The sequence below is a fragment of the Rhododendron vialii genome, chromosome 1a, assembly GCF_030253575.1.
Source record: "Rhododendron vialii isolate Sample 1 chromosome 1a, ASM3025357v1".
In the NCBI taxonomy this organism is placed as follows: domain Eukaryota; kingdom Viridiplantae; phylum Streptophyta; class Magnoliopsida; order Ericales; family Ericaceae; genus Rhododendron; species Rhododendron vialii.
The window spans coordinates 1,937,998-1,962,381 of record NC_080557.1 but is presented as its reverse complement, the minus strand read 5'-3'; the positions used below and the strand labels follow the sequence as shown (position 1 = coordinate 1,962,381).

General features: G+C 38.9%; 2 protein-coding genes across 2 annotated transcripts; both read right to left on the bottom strand.

The window, feature by feature from the left end:
* Positions 1-10,742: 10,742 nt before the first annotated feature.
* On the bottom strand, positions 10,743-12,400 carry LOC131325445 (putative GDP-L-fucose synthase 2). Its single transcript, XM_058357725.1, has 2 exons — positions 12,111-12,400; positions 10,743-11,961 (listed from the first exon to the last, which is right to left on the bottom strand). The coding sequence occupies exons 1-2, from the start codon at positions 12,133-12,135 to the stop codon at positions 11,018-11,020; spliced, it is 969 nt and encodes a 322-aa protein (XP_058213708.1). The 5' UTR covers positions 12,136-12,400; the 3' UTR covers positions 10,743-11,017.
* An 8,622-nt stretch (positions 12,401-21,022) lies between these two features.
* Positions 21,023-23,813, bottom strand: LOC131325437 (S-adenosylmethionine decarboxylase proenzyme-like). Its single transcript, XM_058357715.1, has 4 exons — positions 23,697-23,813; positions 22,809-22,981; positions 22,538-22,557; positions 21,023-22,370 (listed from the first exon to the last, which is right to left on the bottom strand). The coding sequence occupies exons 2-4, from the start codon at positions 22,962-22,964 to the stop codon at positions 21,173-21,175; spliced, it is 1,374 nt and encodes a 457-aa protein (XP_058213698.1). The 5' UTR covers positions 22,965-22,981; positions 23,697-23,813; the 3' UTR covers positions 21,023-21,172.
* Positions 23,814-24,384: the final 571 nt, after the last annotated feature.

Sequence of the window (24,384 nt, the reverse complement as noted above, 5' to 3'; positions counted from 1 at the left end):
AGCAACACGCCAATATCTAGGTGACCAATTTTCTTTAGAGAAATATATAGGTGTGTAGCTACAACTTCAGGCGTTGTTAGAAAAATACCTATCTTTGTCCATATTCGTTTGTCCAATTTATTTTCTCTTTGTCATGTTTCTTTGAAATCGAAATAACAATTCAAAAGAGCAAAGAGCTCTTTTACGGAGCAAGTATTAGCTTTTTAAGTAGCTACAATTTCAAGCGTAGTCAGAAAAATACCTATCTTTGTCCTTATTCGTTTGTCCAATTTATTTTCTCTTTGTCATGTTTTTTTGAAATCGAAATAACAATTCAAAAGAGCAAAGAGCTCTTTTATGGAGCACGTTTTAGCTTTTTAAGTACAAAGATTTTGTGCTCCTAAATAATATAAATCTTGCAAGCTGGATTGATGGAATAACTTCACAACTACAAAAATGAGAGATCATTAGTAAAATTCATCAATTAGCACTATTTTTGTGGTTTAAAATGTTCAAGTCAAGCTAATGGAAAAATATTGACATCCTATAGTAATCTAACCAACAAGTTAACATGCCAACAAAAAGAAAAAGAAAAAAGAGATTAAATACGTCCCACTTTAACCTCCCTAGTTCGAGAGGTGCCTTTCTTTTCATGGGTTCAAAACCGCGAACGGAGGGCGACGGAGGGGATCATGGTGAAACAAGAATGGGTGAAAAACTATAGAGGCCAAAGTGAAAGTGTATAAAACTATGGGGACATTAGGGGTACAGAAGTGATTTGGGAGATTGTGAAGGGTAGACAGGGGAACACAGAAAGAGGACAAAGGTTGCTTGCGCAAATCTAGCTAAACTGTTCTTCTGGAGCAAGTTAATGGTGATAGGTGAGGGGGGCATTTAAGGCAATCAATTAAAAATAAAAAGAAAAGAAAAGAAAATAGGACAGACAGTGTATAACTGTGTAAACACTGAACATATCCACAAACAAGACAATGTGGGCCATCCTTGGGCTCCGTTCCGGTACTTAATATAAGTATTTATTTTTTAAAAAAGCAATTTCAAACTCAAAAATAATATATTTACGCAAATAATTTTCTTATCAATATGGATCTGATTTGATAGATCTCATTGACATCTTTTATACGGTGCAAAAAAAATTGAAAAATTATTTTTCATTTACGTTATTTTTGAGTTTGAAAATATTAAATAAATACTTATTTTTAAAAAGGTATTCTAGAACAGGGCCTTAGGCCCCGTTCCAGAACTTGAATAAGTTCTTATTTTTTGTTCAATAATAAAGCTTGTTCCACAAAATAAGAAGTAAGTACTTATTTTTTGGTTAAGGCAATTTTAAGCTCAAAAATCATGTGTTTACGCAAATAATTTTCCTATCAATATGGATCTTATTTGATAGATCTCATTGAGATTTTTAATACGGTGCAAAAAAAAATTGAAAAATTATTTTTCATTTACGTTATTTTTGAGTTTGAAAATGTGAAATAAGCTGCTTATTTGAGTTTTCTGGAACAACCCTTCTTAATTTTCTTTGAGAAGTTCCAAAATAAGTACTTATTTTTTAAGAAGGTTTCTGGAACGGAGCCTTAGGCTTCCCAGAGTACTGCAGTATCTCACGCATACTAAAGGGGCATTTTGGGTAAATAAATTCATTAGAATTATTTTTTATTTTTTTGTTTATTTTTTTTGTATTTATTATTTTTGTCAATTTTTTATGAATCATTACTTCGTCCTGATGAAAGAAATCTAAAAAGTAAAAATTACGATATAAATCTAATTTTTTTAATAATGACGAAAATAAGACAATAAATGACTAATTTTATTGCCAATTTTTTTTCTTATTTTTGTCTTTATTCAAAAAAATTAGATTTCTATTGTAATACATTATTTTTTAGATTTTTTTCATCATGACGAAGCAATAGTTTACAAAATAAATTGAAAAAAACAAACCAATGCAAAAAAAATTTGAATAAAAACAAAAAGAATCCAAATTGATAATTTAGCTAAAAAAAAAGTGATCAAACCCTTACCGAGATTATATTCCATTGAGTTAATTTTTTAACAATGGACTATAAAAAGTATTTTAAATAAATTGAAGACTCAATTTATTTGTGTGAATCGTTGAAATGGGTCCCACAAAATTTTATGTACCCCAAAACACCACCACTTGCATATGTAAGAGAGTAGATGGTAAGAGTGTTCCTAGACTTAAGTAAAAAACATTGGGCCATTTTATCATTTCGTTTACATTAATCAATAAATTTTGGCATTTTAGTTTGTTATTCATACTAACAACTTGTCAACAACTTCTTTGTTAACAAATTTTTTACCAACATATCTATCTATAACTTATTCACTATTAGAAATAACTTGACATTGCTCAACAATTTATTTACTACTGAAAACAGTTAACAACTTGATTGCAACAAAATTATTTCTCAAAACTTATTAACTATTGTTTTATGTTTGAGACTTGATTTCCACACTCCCTCTTTTCATATCTTCACTTCTTTTTTTTTTTTGTCTTTTAGCAAAAAAAAAAACACAATTTCAACATTAAAAAACAAAAAAAAGTGTAAATATCCACACAAACAAAGAATTGATATTCGCGCTCCCTTTATTACTAATGGCGCTCTCTTTTTAAAGTGAAATTACGAGTAATTTCATGAACAAAATAGAGCGTCATTAGTAAAAAAGATAGCGCGAATATCAATTTCCAAAAAGAAGTGTGGATATCAATTCCATATGTTTTCCTTTTTTCTATTTTGTGGTAAGATAAGAATGAGTTGAGTTTTGTTCACTCTCTATTTGAAAAGGTGAGCATTACCTTCCTTTCTACTCTTAGAGCATCCGCAATGGTAATAATTAAAACCAATAATCAAAATGTGTCGCGTCAGCATTTGATTATCCATTTAATTCATAATCAAACTTAACAACCTCTACCTCCACATTGATTACTTTTGCATCCCTAACCAAAAAACCCCCATAATACAAAATGCACATTTGTCAAATCACAAACGAATTTCAATTACGCACCCGACCACACCAAATTATTCGTCTCGATGATACGATTCCAATGTGGGGTGTTTTTGAGTTATTGAGTTTTGAGTTTGGTTATTGAGTTTTGGTTATTGATAAAAGTTGTTAAGTTTGGTTATGGAATGAGTGAAATTTGATTATTTACTAAAAGACTTGTAACTTTGCTTATTACAATGTGGGGTGTTTTTTGAACATTATTGTCAAGTTTGATTATCGAAACTCATTTGCTTATTACAATGTGGATGCTCTTATTAGTTGAAATAATATGAATTCCTCCACAAAGTGATGTCATGTTTATCAAAAGATATATTGTACGAGTGAAACCTATACCATTTTAACTAATAAAATAAAAAATAATGTTTACGCTATTTTAAAGAAGATAAACAAAATTACACTTGACAAAAAAAAGGATGAACAAAATTGCCCTAGACAAGAATACCCATCAAGGGTCCTGGACTCTTTGGTAAACTAGAAAAAAGCAAAATCCAGATAGGGAGGGAGGGAGAGAGAGAGAGAGAGAGAGACAAATCACAGGCAGCAAAAGAGAGAGAGAGAACTTCGCCGTATATGAACCCCTCTCTCTCTCTCTCTCTCTCTCTCTCTCTCTCTCTCTCCATCTCTTTTCTTCACATGATTATTTTGACCAAAATGTTCCCACTTCGTTCCTCTCATCTAGTATCTTGAACATGGAAGCGAAACATAAAAGCCCCTCCTTTCCTCACTCTTTACCTTCCCCTGACTCCAGGTCTGTGCTGCGGTGGTGCCGCCGCATGCGGCAGCGTCAAGCTCTTCCCAGCATGGCGGGGCCCATCAGGAGCGCGTCCGTACTGATTTTCTTGAGCCATTGCGAAGTTTCGGTTCTTGGAAGAAAAACCCTTTTTCCAAATCCGAGAATCTCTCTTTTTCCTCCTCTGTTTCCTTAAGTTGTGTTACCAAAGAATGTAGTAGCGGTGGTTGCGGCGGCGGCGGTGTGATATTGGCGGGACGGCTCAATCTAATTTTATTGTCTCAAAAAAATCTGATTATTGTTGCACACGGTATTGTCTCTTTTTCTCTTCTGATTCTGAAATGTTGCTAATTTGCTATATTTTCCATGGCTATTTTAAAGCTTCTTTTAGTCCTATTTCACTCTCTCAGTTGCTGTGTTTGTTGGAGTACTTGATTTTTGTTTCTGAATCCTCCTGAAGAAAACCCCATTTCAAAGTGAGAGGAGATTGAAGAGAGAGAGAGAGAGAGAGAGAGAGAGAGAGAGAATGTGATTATAATACCCATTTTGGCCTTGGGACATGTTCATCCATGTCAGTAACAGAGAAATTACTTTTGTTTAGCTTCCCCATGGATGCAGAATCCAATGTGTGAACACTTGGGCTTTTTTTTTTTTAGGTGGGAAAAAAGGGTTCTTTTTATTTTATTTTATTTGTAGTCAGATTAAACTTTCCAACAAATTGTAGTAGTAATTGTTTATGGTCATTTTCCTTACCTGGCTGTTTCTCTGGTCAATGTATTATTGGGTTTGTAGCATGTTTTTATTATCTGTCTGGGCAAAATTGGAATGTGGTTTTGTTAGTTTGTAAAAATGTTCCATTCAGATCTGACCCATTGATATTTCAGTGTCACCTATCTTTCCTTGCTCCCTCCTCTTTTTTTGTTCATGATCTGTCATTGTGACTGGCCTGCTAAATTTTTGTTTTGTGTTTGGGGCTTAGCTTTTTACTGAAAAAATCCAAATTTGTTTATCGATGAATATTACTAGCACCCTGATTGGTGCGATCTCTAGCAATTTTAGCCAAAACTCACGTTCTGGAAAAGCTAACTGAGGGTGTGCATTGTCATATTTTGCATCTAAAAGAGTGCGATTGATGCGGACGGGACATACTATCACTCCGGATATTATATCCGAAGGACTTATATCCAATATTTGCCACTCGGATATAGATCCTCCGGTATTATATCCGCCTGCTTGAAGATATACTAATAAGAATGGGAGGCAAGGTGGTGGAATTATATCTGCCCTCAATTCTCATATCCGCAATCTTAGGCTGTGTTCTTTTGGCTTTAACTTAAACTTAACTTATATTTGAAGATTGTCTTTATTTGAATTTTTTTCGCATTTTAGTTTTGCGCCAAACTTTTTTGGGTTATTGATTCCTCTCAACGAGAGGAATCGGAAAAGTAAAATTTTAGCATTTTTTTCCAAGTATTTTGAGAAATAACCACTTTTTAGCGCAAAAATGACATTTTTCAGATTTAAGTTAAATTTAAATTAAGTCCAAAAGAAAATTACAAAAATGCCACCATCCTATTTTAATTCTATTTCTCTACTTATTTATATCCACTCCAAAACAAACCAAGCATATACTTACATATCATGTTTTTCTCTCCTATAAATTACTTAAACAAACCTTCCTCATCATGTTTTACCAATATATTCATGTTTCTATCATATCTTCTCAATTGGTATTTGTTTAAATTTTGTAGAAGTAGAAAGAGTAGTCGCTGTGGTATCTCTTTTTTTTTTTGGTGTTGTATCTCTTTTTTTCTTTTTTCTTTTTTTACATCGGAAATCATCTTTTGTTGCGATGCATTGTCGCATCGAGATACTTGTCTTGCCGATGCATTTATCGGATTTCACATCACCGACGATCTCATTGGAATCATATTTATGTACCATATGCAATATGTTAGTAATTTTATGCACATGTTGCTGTACCCGTTGGGTTATTGTAATTTGGTTATTTAATTGAATTTCGTCTTGTTCTAGTTGTTTTTTAAAGAAGAAAGCCCTAATGAGTTTTTGGGTAGGTGCTGAAGGAGAGATTCTTCAGTGTCCTTGGGCACCACGTGGCGGTGCTTCAAACCTCTCCCTACCAACATTGTTGCGGGGTCTTCACATTTAGTCTCGGATCTCACAGAAAGTGTGATTTGAGGAGAGGTGCACCCCGTGGCGATACTCCAGGGCATTGAATGATTTTTTTTTCTTTTTTGAAGAAAGATTACCCAGGGAGGAACTAGGTAGGTAGGCAACATCAACACTAGTAGTGGGTCTAGGGTACCCTAGATTTTAGGGGCACTATGAGGCGCATCCATGAATGTGCAAAAATACAGAGGAGGAGAAATAAATGGGGCTATAAATGAAGTTTCCTATCAATAAATGGAGTTTTCGAAAAACTTGGTTGGATGATTTTGGTCTTTACGGTGGATCTCTATGCACGTGAAGCAAATTTGGGGGCGTGGTTTTGTTGCTTCTTTGGTGGGACCCTTGGGATGATTGTAGCTTCGTGGAAAGGGCGAGAGGCCCCTTTGATGAGTTTCTGAATTTTTTCGATAAATCAGATATTCCGGCTTTAGCTCTGCTTACGTGCATCTCGACTAAGATGACCTGTCCCGTAGTCGAGAGCTTAGTCGTGCATGAATTTGCTCCCAAAAGAACTGATAACACCTGAAATTTTGATGCCAGCTGTTGTTAGGGATATTAATGATTCCCTTCCTCTTCTTCTATGTTCACCACGGAAATATGACTTGCATGTGCCCCATGAACTCGAGAGCATGCGGATGCATTTGGATGACCTTGCGGTCAGACACCACCTAGTGCTTAGGCGGATTAATAGGAGACTAAGCGGCGCCTAGAGATTAATCGATTTTTTGCTTTTTTATCTTGTTATAAATATTCTTCTCCTTCCTAAGTTTTGAGTAAAGTAAAAACTTTAGAAAACGACATACTCCATAAGAAACAAAATCATTAGATAGCATCCAAACATGGAAAATAGAGCATAGCTACACATAACAGTGACTACAAACGAACAGAGGAGAGAGAGAGAGGGACCGTTTGTAGTAGCAACAAGCAAAAAAGATGACGTTTAGATGCAGTTAATAATGTCTTTTGACAAATTCCAAAAAAGGAAGCGGATCCTCTCTTGGACCGGAAAAGACGGTCGTAATTTGAAACGACCAATATTGCAGTTGATTGTTTGGATTTGTTCAAAGACTTCGCTGAAATAATTGAATTCTTCGTGCGAATAGTCATTAATAATATTTGAACTATTGATTTTCTTAATATATTGTCCTGATTTGGACCGTTTTCCTCCAATCCAAAATTTTCAAAACATGGACAGGAGAGGATCATAACCCCCTAAGAAAATGAACAATTCCTATTCTTGAAATAGGTTCCAAAAGGGCCTACATCGAGTTTGGACAACGCTCTACAATCACTCTCTTACTGATCTTGACTGTTCATTGCTCGGATTAAAATATGAGGCGTCTTGCTGAAACGAACAGCCGAATCAGTCGCATCACAACCCTGTGCCCTACAGGATCCCCGGATGCCCCACTCCCATGGATCTGAGCGAATCTGGTTCCTAAAATAAAAACGAGTTGTTGCTATACAAGCTGCTGCCTGCAATTTCAGGACCAGTTTTTATTTTGTACAGTTTAATAAAGAGGACTATTGCAAGGAAAGTAGTAGTAGGACCTGAATGAATAAACACGAGCATATTTGCATCACTCCAACCAGTCCCAAAGGCTGTGGCCATTAATTGCCAGTCCAACGAGGCCTCTTTGGTTTCCAATTCCATAGATTGTTGGTCCATTGAACTGGGGTCTGCAACTTCTGGCCACAAAGTCCTGTTATGTTTTCGAAGCTGGTCCCAGCAGTGACGTTTCATCAAGTTTACGAATTTCATCTCTAAATTTTCACTGTAAATCAAAAATGAAAAAGAGACTTTTTCATGGAGGCAGCAAAAAGGCTGTTCACAGAGCCGCACAATCTCGGCCGTCTGTTTCGGTTTTGGATAGTCGAGATTTAAATGAAATTTTTTCAGGAAAGATTAAACTCTTCCCGGAAAAGTTCCATTAACATCCGAACCGTCCAAAACACTCTTAGACGTTCGAGATTCACCTCTGTAAACAATTTTTCACGGAACCCTTTATTAAAAAGATTTTCTCAACAAAAAAAACTTCTCATTTTTCACAATGTAACCTAAAACTGGAAATAAAAGATGTCTAGGCGTGATTCTATCATTCTATGATTGAGCTCGCCCCTTTGGAATCTACTAGGTCGGAAGTTCAACATCTCACCAACCTCTCCCTTCCTAGTTTTCTTTTGCCGTTAGAAAAAAAAAAAAAAAAAAAATCAAGTAGAAAAGATGTAAAACTGGGAGTAGATAATTTTCAAGTTTATGGGATATTTGATCAAAGTTCGTTAGTTTCGAAATCAATCTACGTCAAAATATAATTTTATGAAATGCACTTTCCATGGAGTACGTTTTACTTCAAATAATGGGATTGCTGATATCAGGTCGACTTCATCTTTCGAAGGGATGTTCTTTTCATCTAACTTTAAATTGAATTTCTTGGTTTATTTTTGTCCCTATTTATTTTCAACTTTCGGCCGAAATTAGTGATTTTTAGATCTCTTCTTTCCGAAACAAATCATATTATGAAAGTCTTCACCCATATTTAGAAATCAAAAGTCAAGATTAAAAAAAAGAAGAAGAAGGCAATAAGCAATAATTAGCCAAAAAACCATATCCTGGTTAGATATTAACCGCAAGGCATTTGGGAAACCTGCTATCACGGATTGGAAACTGCCGATACAAGATGGCTTCAAAGTAAACACGGACGGAGGCTCGCGTTGCAACTCCACTGAAGCAGGCAGCTACTGGCGGTATCACCGCCTTCTTACTTGTTGCTCGTAAGGCCGACCATGGATAACTTTTCTGTTGGATTGGTAGTCATGGAAATTATTTGACCAAGAGTGGTCTTAAAATGTGGAAAAGTTTTGGTTTCATTTACTTGTGGAACTATTTTACTACAGAGTTCAAACGAATTCAGGCAGAGGTTCCATCTTAGAACCAGAAAACCGGCCGGCAAACTATTGGGGGGATTACTTTCCTATGTAGCAAGAGTCCGTTAAGGAGCACAGACAAGCATGTCGAGTAATGTTTGTGGAACCATAAACCCAGAAAGCCAAGTGAACGATGAAAAGCAGAGTAAGCAAGATTAAGCTAAAGTAACCGAGAAAAAAAGCTTCGATACAGGACAAACTAACACAGAACAAAAAGCTAACTCATAGAATTCAGTGATAAGTCGAAAATGGAGAATGTGCAAGGATTTAGATTTTTTGAAATCCGGTCAAAAATCTAAAACCATACAGATGCAAAACAACAGTTTTCAAGCTTGTTTATAAAGAGAAATATAACCGAACACGCAAGACTGAACAAAACATGTAGTCCTCTCAACAAAAACAGATGCTAAAACAACAATTGATTTTTAAAAGAACAAGAGGGTAGAAGTCCAGTTTCAATAAATGCTGAACAGCGGAGCAGGATTCTGTCATGAAAAATTCTAATGAAAAAGGACCGTCTAACAGAAATGGAAATTCGGCGTAACATGATCTATTTTATTACACTGCTTTCAGTAACATCAAATTGTTCCCCAAACAAGTCACATGCTGCTGGCATATGGGACACTTAAAATCAGGACTTGACCAAGTTCAAACCTTTTCACAAGTGAAACACAAAAGCCAGCCCTCTGAAGTCACCAAAAAACAAAATCTGATGCAGGACACAACTAGATGGATCAAGCCATAAATTGACAAGCTTATGTGCTGTTACAGATAACCATGAAGAATTTGACAAGTTTGGTTAACATGCCCAAATGCCCAAAGACCAAAACAGAAACAAATGAAAATCACATTTCATAAAAGTTGCCTGATTCGTTTTAACATTCCGTAGAGCCATTCTACGGGGAATTGCAGTGAATAGTTGTATTATGATAGCACATATAAAACGCGATATGTGCTTCTGCCAGACAGAAAGGGTAGTAGGTGACAAACTGTGAGCTAAATTTACATGTTTGAAGATGTCATGATCTTAAAGAAAGATGTCGCAACAATATAGAGAGTAAACTACAGACTAGCTGATGAATAAAAAAGAGAGTAAATACTAGCAACATAATATTGACAACAATTGGGAGCTTCTATAGATAGATTGACTGCTGATATACAGCGAAGAGAGGCCTAGATCTATCTTCTCTAACCTTTTCTCTCCTTCTTATAAATTATTACTATTCACTGCCAAAAAAAGCCCCTTTTATTTTGTGTTTGAGCATCCTTAGCCCAATTCCAAATTTGTCCTACACCACTAATTAACCCTGCACTCCAAATCACTGGTTAAAGCAAAAGAAAACAGACAAACACATGGGAGGATACAGAACCGCTTATGCGCTTAAGAGAAATACAGCACTACCCTAAACAGTGGTTAAATAGAAGCAATTGCAAGAACAAAGGAACCAGCAAATTTTCTAAAAACATGACCAAATATATTGAGCAGAGATGCCATAAAATTCATGTCACCATAAGGATATGATATGGAAAAAAGGCTCAACAAGGTGTTCTTAATCTTTGTTACCTTCTAAAATGTAAAATAAATAAACTAAACCTTGTCTCTACGACCATACTCCACATTTTCACCGCAGCAATATGATCAAACCAAATGAGGTCATCTGGTCGTGTATTCTTATGGCTGAGAGAAGCAAAGGAGTCATTTGCATTCTCTTCAAAACAACTTTTAACTCTACCCTAGCAACAAATAGTTTGTTTAATAGAAGATGAAGAAGAAGAAACAAGAAGAATATCAAAAACAGCTGCGCTGATTAACAAAAGGTAGATCACAACACAGATCCTGAAGCGTGTTCCCAAGCAAAAGGCAGAGAGGTCGTTGAAAATCAGTTTATTCATTGCCTTGGCATTGTACAACAAACCAATTGATTATTCGATACATAATGATGTCAATCCTCATCAGGATTCCTTAAAAAAATCTGAGAGCATAAAGCACCAGAAATTACTCTCAAGACAATACATGGTGGATTCTAAATAACAGCTTATATCGTTCATGAGATCAAGCTTATATCGTTCATGACATCAAGACACAATAGAATTCACGTAAACCATTAACTTAGTAGCTAAAAATTGGAGATCTCACCTGCAGCATTATTGCTTGACATTCTCCAGATACCACTGATAGGTATCAACAAGCCCATCCCTCAGCGAAATCTTCGGAACCCAACCCATACCAGCTAATTTCGAGCTATCCATGAGCTTCCTTGGAGTCCCATCAGGCTTCGAATTATCCCAAACAATCTCACCCTTAAACCCGACCACCTCCTTCACCAACTCCGCGAGCTCCTTAATACTCACCTCAACCCCACTCCCCACATTCACATGCCCCAACCCGCTATACCTCTCCATCAAGAAAACCAATGCGTCAGCCAAATCGTCCACGTGCAAAAACTCCCTCAACGGCTTCCCTGTCCCCCACACCACCACCTCCTTCCTTCCCACCACCTTCGCCTCGTGAAACCTCCTCATCATCCCCGGCAAAACATGCGAATTCTCGGGATGGAAATTATCATTAGGCCCATACAAATTCGTTGGCATAGCTGAAATGGCATCCCAGCCATACTGAACCCTATACCCCTGGCACATTTTAATGCCGGCGATCTTTGCGATCGCGTACATTTCATTCGTGGGCTCCAACGGCCCGGTCAACAAAGACTCTTCTGATATGGGTTGTGGGGCGAATTTAGGGTAAATGCAAGAGGAGCCCAGGAAGAGGAGTTTTTGAACACCATGGCGAAAAGCCGAGGTGATGACGTTGGTTTGGATTTGGAGGTTTAGGGTTATGAAGTCGGCTGGGTAGGTGTTGTTGGCGTGGATGCCGCCGACCTTTGCGGCGGCAAGGATTACGAGGTGGGGTTTGTGGGTTGAGAAGAAGGATTCGACTTCGGATTGGTTTGTGAGATCAAGGTCGGAGTGGGGTACGAGAAGGAGGTTGGTGAAGCCGAGGTGGGTGAGTTTTCGAACCAGGGCCGAGCCGACTAGGCCGCGATGGCCGGCGACGAAGATCTTGGCGGATTTGTCCAGTGTGACGGGATCTGATATATAGAGAGAGAGAGAGTCAAGTGTGAGGGGTAAAATTTACAATAGGGTTTGGCAGAATTAATGTGTTTGTATCATCATTGTATATATTAGGGTGTGCAATGTCCATATCTAAAAAATTGAGAGAGAGAGAGGGAGAGCGTACCGGTGTGGGAGTCGGGGCTTGCCATCTTGAGCGCGCAGAGAGAGAGAGAGAGAGAGGGGCAACGGATGCTTTTCCGCACTAGAGATATTCAGCACTAGAGCTAGTTGTAATTTTATTTGACACCATCTGCATAATGGCTAATTTCTTCTACCTCTGCCCCACCGAGCATGCCTCATCACACTTTCCTACACCATCAAACAAAATATCCCAGGACAAGTCTTAATACCATTCCGAATCCAGGGTCAACCTCCCATCCAGTTACCCTTACAATCCAGAACCGGCCAGTCGACCATTTCCCGGTGAGAGACGGTTTTGTTGAATGATCGGATCCGTTCATATTGTATATTTCGTTGAGACGCGCAACCATGACAAAAATCATGTCCATTGGATGTCGTTTAGTACATGATCGGAACACATTTATTTTGGACAAATGAATAAGAGGGGTTCCAATATCCAGTGTGGGTATGTATTTTTTTCCAAAATAAATTGTTCCGATCGTATACTAAACGATATCCGATGGACAAGATTTTTAACATGATTGTGCGTAGGGATAGGGCTGCAAACGAACCAAGCCACTCGCGAGCCGCTCGCAGCTCGGCTCGTTAGTGGCTCGTTTAAGCTCGTCTCGTAAGTTAAATGAACGAGCTCGAGCCAATTTTTCAGCTCGTTTTGTAAACAAGCTGAGCTCGAGTTAGGATAAGCTCGGCTCGAGTCGGCTCGCGAGCCGGGGTATATATATTTAAGTTTAGGATTTTTATTGTTATTTCATAATTTGTTATTTCAGTTTTCACTTTTTGAGTCAACTAAGGGAAGCGAGAGCACACGCACATCAGTACACCCCTGCTCCATATGAAAATGAAATATATATACCTTTACAATCAAAATATTTTTGGTTGTATTAGGTCTATGCGAGGATATATATACATTTTTTGTTGGTTCGTTAAGGCTCGTAAACAAGTTCGGGCTCGAGTCAAGCTAAGGCCTGCTCGGCTCGAGCTCGACTCGTTAAGTTTTCACTGAGCTCGAGCTCATGTTCGTTAAAAACTTAATAAACAAGCTTGAACACCGTAAAACTCGGCTCGGCTTGGCTCGTTTGCAGCCCTACCTAGGGGTGTGCAAAAAACCCGTGGACCCGACCCAACCCGAAGGGTCTTGGGCGGGATCAAACATGTGATTCGGACGGGTGCGGGTTTACTTTCTATTAAAAATCAAATTTCAGTTCGATGTTCGGTTTGGTGTGTTCTTGTTTATGCCCATTTTTGGCACATAATATCGGACTAGCCATGAATGGCCATTTTGTTACGGCCTATCATTTCTATTTATTTAATTAATTATATTGGCCGTTTATTAATTGGAGTTTTGGTTGGGTACGAAGTAATTATTTTGTGGGTACTATGGATATTGTTGACATGAATGTAATATTTGGGGTATGAGATTGATTTTGGGTAAAATAGTGGTACCAGAGGGTAATTTTATAAATTGTGTTACGTACTATCTAATTCTAATTAACTAATTAGCTATAATATAGGAAGTAGTGGATAGGTTTACAAAGTTGGGAGTTATTTTCACGGTGTAGGATTTTATTTTGGCAGAGCAATTGAGATAAGAGGTTGAGAGAACTTAGTGCGAACGAGAGAGAAGCCGTAGTCAAGGTTTCGACAGATTGATGATCATTGGGGTAAGCAATTCTTGTTCCCTTCAATATTCTCGTTTCTCTTTTACTTGCTGAGAGGTTAGATGAGTTTTGTAAAAGTTAATTTACTGCCACCGATTGATTTGTTTTATTGTTGATGAAATATGGAGTAGTAGAGGAGTTTGTGTGATGTGAACGGTGACTTTGGTGTGAGTGGTTGAGGGAGAGAGACGGCAGATGGGTGTGCAAGTGTTGTTGTGGTTAGTGTAAAGTGGAGGGTCCGAACGTCATTCGAGTTGTGCGTGTGTGTGAGATTGAATAACAGGGAGCCCAAGTGGGGATTTGATCATGGAGGTAATTAATTACCAGAGCAGGACTTTTCTCCTTGTGCGTTGCTTGGATTTGCCGAGCATGAGTTTTGGTGCTGTGTTGTACAGGCAAAAAAGGCTTCAATTTGGTGATGCATGTGAGCTAATTGGGAATAGGCTTGAGTGGTGATTGTGTTGGTGTCCATTGTTGGTTTAGCACCGTAGGATTAGATTCTAGGTTTGGGCCTTATACTAATTAATGATACTTCTAACTTCAATGGTCGGTGATAGATATGTATTAATTAGTAAATTTATATGCTTTATTTTGACAGGTTAGTCTCGTTTGCGTGTTCGAGTTGCATTGTTTTTGGATCCAGGTGAGTAGTTAAGTATATTATGTGTTTTCAAAAGTTCTCTGTGTCCCTTAAAAGTATTTCCTTCAGAAATTTATATAAATGTTATTCGGAGACTCAAAACTGTTTTTAAGTTGTTCTATAAATTGGCATGCGACAAATTTTCTAAGATCAATTGTTAATATTCTTTTTGATGAGAACTTGGTGGATATTAATGGGAACATTTATTTCGGAAGTCCAGGGAACTTATTCCTTCTCGTGTTGGTGACCCTGGCCATTGGGGAAAAGACCGTGTTAGACCGGTGACCCTAATGCTCAACGGCTTTCTTTCGCCAGATCGTCTTAGGGAAAAGTACTACGGGCTGCCAACCCTGGTGACTCTAAGTTCGATATTGGATCTAATTTTGATGAGATTTATTTTGGCCATGGTACTGTTTGATTGTGGTTCCCCATTGTTGATGGAGTTATTGTTGTGATCACCACTAAGAATATTTATTTGGTTAAATACTTCATTGATTAATTTATTCTTCTATTGGACACCTCGTATGCCAAATTATGTTTAATGGTAAATTATTTTCATCCCCGCTTTCAACTTTATTTATTATACATACTTGTTATTCACTGAGCTCGTCAGCTGACGGATTTATTCCAACTTCTCTTTCAGGCAAGTTGGGGAGTTAGGCAAGGACTCTGGCGGCACCTCGGGGATTCTTTTGGTTGACCTCCTTAGGGTGTCTCATTCTAGTTTTATTTTAAAAATCGCTTCTGCATTTGAAACAATTATCAGATAACAAATTCTTTTTATTATTGTTGGACCACTGGATATTGTTTAGTTCATGGGATGGTTGTATCCCATGTTTATGACTGAGACACATTGGCTTTTGATTTGATTAATAACAAAAAAGCGTTCATTTGATTTCCTGTTACTTTGATTTATTTAGGCTGCGTGTTCCGTGGATTAGTCTCATGGTTCACGGCCGGTCACTTCCCATTTTTGGGGTGTGACACATTTAATTAATTTTTTGATTAAATTGGGCCGAAGCTATGTAATTGATTGGTTGTTATTGAGCCATGAGTTTTCTATTACATTTGGACCCAAGAAACACGCAGCCTATATGAAGGGTACAACCCATGATTTTTTGAGGAGGTAGCCAACGGTTGGGCCCATGAAGAAAGGAGCAGATCTGACCCATGAGGAGCAGTCCACGTTTTTAGGAGTTTGGTTGCTGCCGAGGTGGTTATTTCCCTCCAAAGCTCAAAGGCCATGTGTCAAATGCATGAAGAGAAGGAGTAGTGGGAAGTTATTGCCACACCACCCATGATCTGTTAATTGCCAGAAACTGCCCATGATCAAGCATGCATGAAAAGTGGACCATTATGGGACACATGTCAGCTTATGGAGCAAAGCAGAATTCGGATTCAGGCCTGAATCAGCTTACTGCTGTGCCTATAAATACAAGTTTACAAGATAAAAAATGGGTCCAACACCAATCAAAGCTCAACGCTTATAACCAAAACTTTCCTAGCGAAACATACTTTCCTACTTTCAGCAAAGTAGATATATCTGAGTACTTTGTGCTCAACCCCATTCAAACTCACTTCTTCAAGTAATTTGGATCTTTTACCTTTCTTGTACCAACTTTATTATTCCGGAGTAATAAAGTTCACGTTTACGTTTCATTTCCTATACGACTAAGAAATTTTTAAGTACACGACCGTGTGGCAAGGGAACAAACCATTTGTGATCTTTAACCTTTGGGTCACATGCAATCGCTCTTACGTTAGAAATTAGGATTCATGGGAATCTTCATCAAAAGTTAGGCGCTACAAGTCTTGGCACGCCCGCGCTTCACGCACTTACGCCTTTGCCAAAAACGAGAGTTTTCAGTTCCTTACCCGTCGAGTCCGACCCGGCGATCACCGGCGGAGCAACTTCATCGGGGATCTCACTGGTGGCGAAATTAATCGCAGGCAACGTCGATCTCCTCGAAGAAATCCTCCTACGTTTGCCGGCGAAATACCTAATCCGATTCAAGTCCGTGTCCAAGCAATGGCTCTCTCTCATCTCCCGCTCCCATTTCTCCACGAAATACTCCTCCTGAAACCCTAGCCCTTCCGTCTCAGGCTTGTATTTCAACTCCCGCAACCAACTCAGCTCCGTCTCCCTTCACGGCCACAACAATCTCCCGTCTCTCTCCTTCCTCTATGGGCTTGAAGGTATTTATGATTTTAAACCTGGGATTCTAAACTTTTGCAACGGCTTACTGTTATGCGAGACTGGTTTTTCGGGCGAGCCGATATACATTGTCTGTAATCCGACAACGCAGAAATACAAGGTACTTCGTAAACATTTATCTCGACCTGATGTTCGTAGCTGTGCTTACTTTGCTTTTGATCCGTCGAAATCACCTCACTACAAAGTTGTCGTGACTAGTGGCCGCCGCGACCCTGACTTTTGTGAAATGTACAACTCGGAGGGTGTTCCTTCTTTTGAAATTGATATGTACAACTCGGAGAGTGGGAATTGGAAAAAAGTTGTTCCACGAGATGCGTGTGGCGGGCGTGGTGTCTTTTGGAATGGAGCGATCCATTGGTTAAGTTGTAAGAATGTTCTCTTGAGGTTTGAAGTTGATGCTGAGGAGATGATTGCTTTGCCACTCCCTGGGAAACCTAAGATTTTTGCTCAAAATCGAATCAGGTATTTTGGAGAATGTGGTGGCCGTTTGATACTTATTCAGACTCGTTCGCCCTATGCTATGGAATTTGCAATCCAGGAGTTGGCAAGTGACTTTAGCTGGTGGTATGAGAATCACCGGTTCAATCTTAGTACGAGAATTGTTCCTGCATTTCCCGAGATGGGAAAAACCTTTAAGTTTTATGTGATGTGTGTTGTGAAGGGCGAGACAAGACACGATTACACACTGGTGTTGGCCGTTCCAGGACAAAAAATTATTTCCTGCAAGTACGGTAAATTGGATGTGCTTCGTGATTTGGTGCCAGGTGAATTATGTGGTGATAGTGTGAATGGTTGTGCTTATCCCTTTCTTGAAACTCTATCACCTGTTTGAAGAGAATCCCACTTGTGGTAGCAGATGTGCTTTTTGTCGAGGTTTTTAGATAATGAACTTGCAAGTGTTGAAAAGTCGAACATTTTGCTGGCAATTGGCGTTTGACGCACATGTTACTTTAACAGCTGTTGTTATCCTAAGGACCTAAGGAATCTACATTGTCTAATATTATGCTCAGGGCTTTTATTGTGTTCTTCATCTAGTTCTTTCCTTATTTTCCTTCGTGAAGATGATGCGAAAAGATGACTGACTGTAAACAAAACACTGACACCATTGTATCTCGCCTCATTATGTTGTACGCTTATTATAAATTAGATCTGTCAGTCAGCTATCTATCTTTCTTTAGTCCCTGTTTTTGTAACCAACTGCAACCAAGTAACTAGTATATCCATCTTATGATCATACCATACAAATGCTGCAATATCAATTGTCATTTATCTTACCTGTCTCAACTCATTCTTTGGAAGCTTCACTTTAGACCTTTTCTTTAACCCATCCAAACAGATTCCTGTTGTTAGGTTGTTGGTGTATGGTGGAAATATCATCTTTTGATGTTTACACTCTCTTTGAAGTTGGCGTAGATTCTTCAATGATCAATTGCCATTGCTTTACCTACCTCCTATGTTGCACTAGAACCTGCATGTGACTGCACTTTTGTTGCTTCATGTGTTTTTATCCAACTGCCATCATTAAGCGGAGTATACTCAATATGCGATTGCTATATAGGGTGCCTTAATCTCCTTTACCACCGGTATTTGATTTCCTTGTTATGAAGTAGTTGATTATACTCAATAATCAGTGTATTTCTTCTTGTAGTGCTACCTATAACATTGTTGTCCTCTATTTGGTTGCTGAAATGATGACAAAGAGAACATAGAAGTTAAATTTATCATCGTAGCAGCTTCGTCCTTAAGCCTGGTTACCCTGATGTGAAGAGTTCCGGCGGACTGGAGTACTTTTTTTGATTTGCAATTGGCATCTTTAGAAGCAGGAAGTCATAACTGCCAGTGCTTTACTGTCATGGTTACTGACCTTTCTTTTCATTTCCTCTTCTCTCCGCAGTCCAATTGAGCAGCCAATATGTTAGTCTGTAAATTCGAATAAAAGCAAGGTGTTTATTTTCAATTTTCACAGAAAAATATGAAGGTTTATGTTAAGAGATTTTTTGGACAGCATGATAATCTCATCCCCATGAAACCTTTTGACGCATTTAGAGATATCTATTGACTCGATAATTATATACTTCAATTCAAAATATTTTGAAAGCTGAATACTCAGCTACCAGATTATCAAGAATTTTGTCGGAGGGGTATGAAATCCTGAGGGCATGTCTACGATGACAAGTTCCTATTTCTACTGAATCATATGGGTGGCCTGAAGCTAGAGATTTGGAGGATGTTTTTCACTCTGCAATTTCAGATTTGGGATGCTATGGACATGAGATTGGGGCCATGGGTGCTTCAATGTGTTTCCACAGAGAGGTATTCTATGACGTGTTTCTCTCATTTTTTTTTCTTCAGCTACCCCCCTGAGTTCACGAACTTTTTGACTATTCTGGCAACATTCAGTGAAGCCTCTGGTCATTTTATCAATTTTAACAAATCTCACTTAACCTTCTGGAGTCTGGATGACATACTTTGGTGTATTTTTTTTGTTAACTGGATTGATCTGAACCTAAGAGCTTGTGAAGTCTATCCATCTTTTTTCCTTAACCACTAGTAGATATTCTGGTAGAATGCGTCTTCTACGTGTCTAAGGGTAGAATGCATGTGTCTAAGTCTATCTTTTTTGTTAACTTCACGAGCTCTTAGCTCATGAACCCCGATGTAATGGTAGAATGTGTCTCATTTGTCATGTAGTGGATTACATCTTATGAAAGTGATGGTGACACATCACAGGGTTACCAAATTTAGTCACAAGAACATTGCTCTTTCTTAATTGCATATCACATTATATATGCAAAGACACTATAAAAAGACCAAAGTGATTCATAAAAGAACTTAGGTTTTTTGGATGATTTTCAATGAATGTACTCGTAGACATTCAGTTTGAAGTCGGGCAATGAATGAAGGCCCAAAAAGAACCTAGGTCTTTTCAGTTTTAATGGAAAGAACCTACGTTTTTTATTATTATATGATTTTCAATGAATGTACTCGTAAACATTTCAATGGATGTACTTGAAGAATTGTGCAACCGGGCAACAAAGCTTGAGGTTGGGTCCGGACACCCCAAACTTTGGCGCTGGCAGCGGAAGGAGGGAGGAAGGTAGGTTAGGCAATAGATTCGAGAGGAGATATGGAATTGTGCTTTATGTTCCAAGTCTAAATAGGAAAAGAGATAAAAGCAGAAAAGGTGCCAAAAGTGGAAGAAATGAAAAGGTTTATCCCACCCCTTCAAATAAGGCCTAATTTATTGAAAGATAGTGTGAAATGGTAAGCTAAAGAGAGCTCCATAAAGAATGGGCGGTGTTTGAAAGCAAATGAAAAGCAAATTCCCAAGGAAAGTAGATTTAGTTGGGGGTTTAATTGGACTAAATTATCTTATATTTCAAACAATATATTTTTTTATCAGACTTCTCAGAATCTTCTCGATGAGAGAAGCTAGAAACTTGTAAATTTTTTAAATCATGTTACCTTTTTTAATCGCCTCTATGAGAGAAACTAAAAACTACTATAAATATCGAACTTGAAAGAAAATTTAGAAAATTCAAAAAAAATCTGAATTGTCAAATAATAAAAATTATATTGTATATATATATATATTTTTGTCTTTCATGAGTTTATGTAAGTTATTTATCACCACCATGATATCTCCACCACCACCACCACCACCACCACCACCACCACTCATCATATCCTTCTATGACCATACCCATCTACGACCAGCCCCTTCGCTACAATTACACCATTGCCACTACCACTTCACCACTTTGTTGATGTCATCTCTCACCATCACCAACCACCTCTTATATTGTTACAACTAACCACCTCTTCACCACCACCACTCACCATCACTGTGAATCTGATCACCATCCTTCCACTACCCCATCTCCTACAACCACCATCTCTCCACCACACCACCACCACATGCAGTCACCTCCTACCCACCACCTCCCTTCCACCGCCACCCCAAATACGTATCAAATGCTAAAACAAAAAGTGAACAATTTCAATTAACACAATCAAATTGCTCCCTTCTATCTTTGCATCAAAACATTTGCTTGATTCCACTCTTAATATTTTCATCAGATAGCTTTACACTTCAAAATTTCAACGTTCAACTTTCACTACTTAAAATTTTCAGCTTTTAACTTCAGTTTTTTTTTTCTTTTTTTAAGTGTTGCTTGAACTGTAGAAGCCGTAGCGTGCCTTCATTTTTTTTTCCCCCCACCCGTCATGTTTTTCTCATAGCAAGAGTCATGTTATTCTCTTTTTAGTAATTCAAGAATAGCTACCAACTCATGTTTCGCTCATATATATTCTGAAGGTGGACCTATTATTAATACTTCATTTTAAATCTGCATCACTCAATAATTTATTCCTCAATACGATTTTTCTTGACATTACCCACTAACAAGAAGCTCATTTGATTAAATAAACTTGAGTCCCACATTTCAAAATGAGTATGAGCTGCTGCTTCACGAAAACAAAGAAAAAAGAAAAAGCACTAGAAAAAACTTCAAACAAGACACACAAGAAAACTAATGACAATAGTCGGTTTGTCCCATTGAGACCCCCCACATACCCAACTGACCCTCCACTTGGCCCAACCCATACGCCGCCGACATGAACGGTGATGCCGCCACATCACCACCTTCCTCCTCCACCACCTCCTTCCAGCAATCCATCGCAGACTTGACAGCAGCATAAGTGCTCACCGCGCACTCCTTCCCCCTGGCAACAAAACAACGGTACACTATGCACCCACCGCCACCTGGCAACTCCTGCTTCACCCCGCTCTCACACGTGTACCCCTCCACGTCACCATAACCCCATTCTGACCCGGCCCCACTGCCCCCAAGGCACGTGACTGCCACGGTGAACTCAGCCGGTTTAAAGCACTTCAAGACCCTCCCGACCAGCAGCTCGAACCCCATCGAACCGGGGTCAAACCCCATGGCCTCGTAGCTAGCGTAACTGAACCCATCCTCGGGGGTTACGTGCACCGTAGAATAAGCTGGACCCTCGATCCCATTCATCGAATAGCCGCACGGTTCAAATTCAAAGTCACAAATTACATGACCCGGGATTATATCCGATATTCCGGACTTTTTCGTCATTTCACACCCCGAGTCCTTAAAAAACACGGCCGCTTTGGTCCTGTCCAACCCAGTCATGCACATCTCGAGATTGATTGCAGCCGTCCGATCTTTCGCCAACGGTGATGATTTGCATGGGACCACAGAGGAGTAGTAGACGTGCCATTGGCGATCCGGGACCATTGGATCGCCAAGCACGAATGCGGCACCGTTTCGGAAGAAGCGGTTGAGGAACGCGACTTCTTCCGAGAAGCTACGGTGAGGGGCAGGCTGGGAATTCTGGAAAATGAAGGTCCCGCGAGAGTATCTGACTGAGTCGACGCCGAGCGAGAGCGAGCCGGCGAGTTTGAGTATTTGGGGGATGGACAAGAGGAGCTTGGTGGTCCCGCAGGTCTTGAGGATGATCTTGAGAGGGTAAACGAAGAGGCTGGACTCGGAGAGGACGTACGAGTCGAACTCGGAGTTGGAGAGCTGGGCCACGATGGTGCAACAAGCGGGTTCAAGGATCGAGTCGAGCTGAGACCGAGTCAGGGACCGGAGACCCCTGCCTTGTGGATCGGCGAATACGGGTGGGTCCGAGAAGTTGATTTCGAGGCGCTTTTCGAAGCCCTCGAAACCAATTGGAGAAACAGCCATTAGGGTATCCTATATAGTGCTCTGTTTCTATGTAACTCTATTGATCGAAGAACAGATTAAAAGCCAAGAGTTTGCTAATTTTTCGGATTGCGAATTCAGAAAAGGAAAAAAAGAAAGAACCGAAGGGAAATACTACTCTAACGGAAAGGCCATTGGATTCTTGGAACGTATCAGGATGGTTTCCTCACGCACTGCAATTTGGAAAAATGAAACAAACATTAGAAGCATAATATTTCTTCTTTACTGCTCATGCGCAGCTAGACGACCAATTGCGTGATATCAACTGATATGTGATTATATCAGTTGATATCACATTGATGCTGTAATTAGTCGATATTACACATATCCGTATAATATCGGCTGATAAAGTGATTATATCACCGATACGGTTACGTACAACGTATGTTGATAGTGTAAGAGGATGCATGTTTGGGATACTTACGTTGGAGTAGGCAGCAGATCGGAATTTCTCGATTCCACCGTTGGGGCGAATGTCTTCGATGCTGTATCCGAGAGGGGCTTCGTACTGAAGAGAGCTGCTACGACTACTACTACTACTACTGCTCGATGATTTCTTCTTGCCACCTTTGGTCTCCATTACAACATCAACCCTCTCTGCAAATAAACATCCATAATTAGCAATTCGTTCTCTGTCTCTTGCATGTATCTATACATTTAAATACAGAAGAACATGCAAATCTCTGTATATATATACAAAGATGAAAATGAAATGGAATTTGGCATATGGCCATATAGGTCACATGGTGAATTGATCCATCATCAAACAGTGCAGAGGATTTGTTCCATGGAAAACGAATCTAATACCCGAATCAGAATCCAGATATTATCTTCAACAATAATCTATATTGATAGATTAGTTGATTTGAAACAACGTTTTGTGAAAAAATCATGACGTGTAGGCGTAAACCAAGGTTTTGGACCTCCGATACTTTTGTTTACCTTCGTATCAGCTCGATACGATCTAATATCGACTAATATACGGTGCGTCATTGGCGGCTCCACCCTTTGCTAAAGTTGGTCACTTGAATACCCCACAATATCTTCTACTTTTTATTATAAATTTTCTATCTAATAATATTTGAACACCCAACTCAAAAATTAACACACAATTCAATCCATTGTATAAAATCCAAGTAATTGCTAAATTTTTGCGTACATGTAGTTATGTAGTTGTGATTTCTAGAGATCGCAGAGATTTTTGAACACTTTTCTCGAAAGTAATTTCTAGAGTGTCACAATTTGTAGAACTGTTACACCGTTACGTTTAAACAATAAAAACTGTGAGGAAAAAAAAGCTGGGAGAACTTACGTCTGCTTCGGGAGAATATTACAATGGCGGAGAGAACACACGAGACCTTGAAGCTATTCTTACAACAATTAGTTAGAGAGAGAGAGAGAGAGAGAGAGGTTTTTGCTTTGTGTGGGTGTGGGGAAAGAAGACGGAGGAAGGGTGGGTATTATATAGGGGGAAATGGAGACGGATGCCGAAAGCACACGTCTCGGTATAGCCGCTAGGGCAAGCGTGCGTGGAGCCCTAGCCTTTAATTGGAAAAATACTCCTGTAAAAACTAAGAAAAGAAAATTAATTTTCGTGCTCTAATTTGTATGCAGTAGGCACTCTATTTTATGCACAAAGTTACGTTAAAAAAAAAAAGAGCTTGCGTACAAAAGTAAAGCATCAAAATCAGCATTCTTGCGAAAATTACAAGATTCCGGAATTCTGTCTCCTTGTAGGCTCTGCACGTGGCAATACTGTAGAAGGTTCTCTGATCTAGTAGGGAAAATTATTGGGTGCTCCTTGACATGGTCACATGCGTCCGTGCTCCGAATCTTTGCACCGTACGTTGCACAATCAAGCAAGACTCACCCCAAATGCTAAGGTTCCCGATGAAAAGTGTACATACGGTGTATATATGCCGTGTGGAGCCCATTAGGGGATTCTAAAAATTGATGCAATTTATTGATAAATTTTAAAATATTTTTTCAAGTGGTTCCGT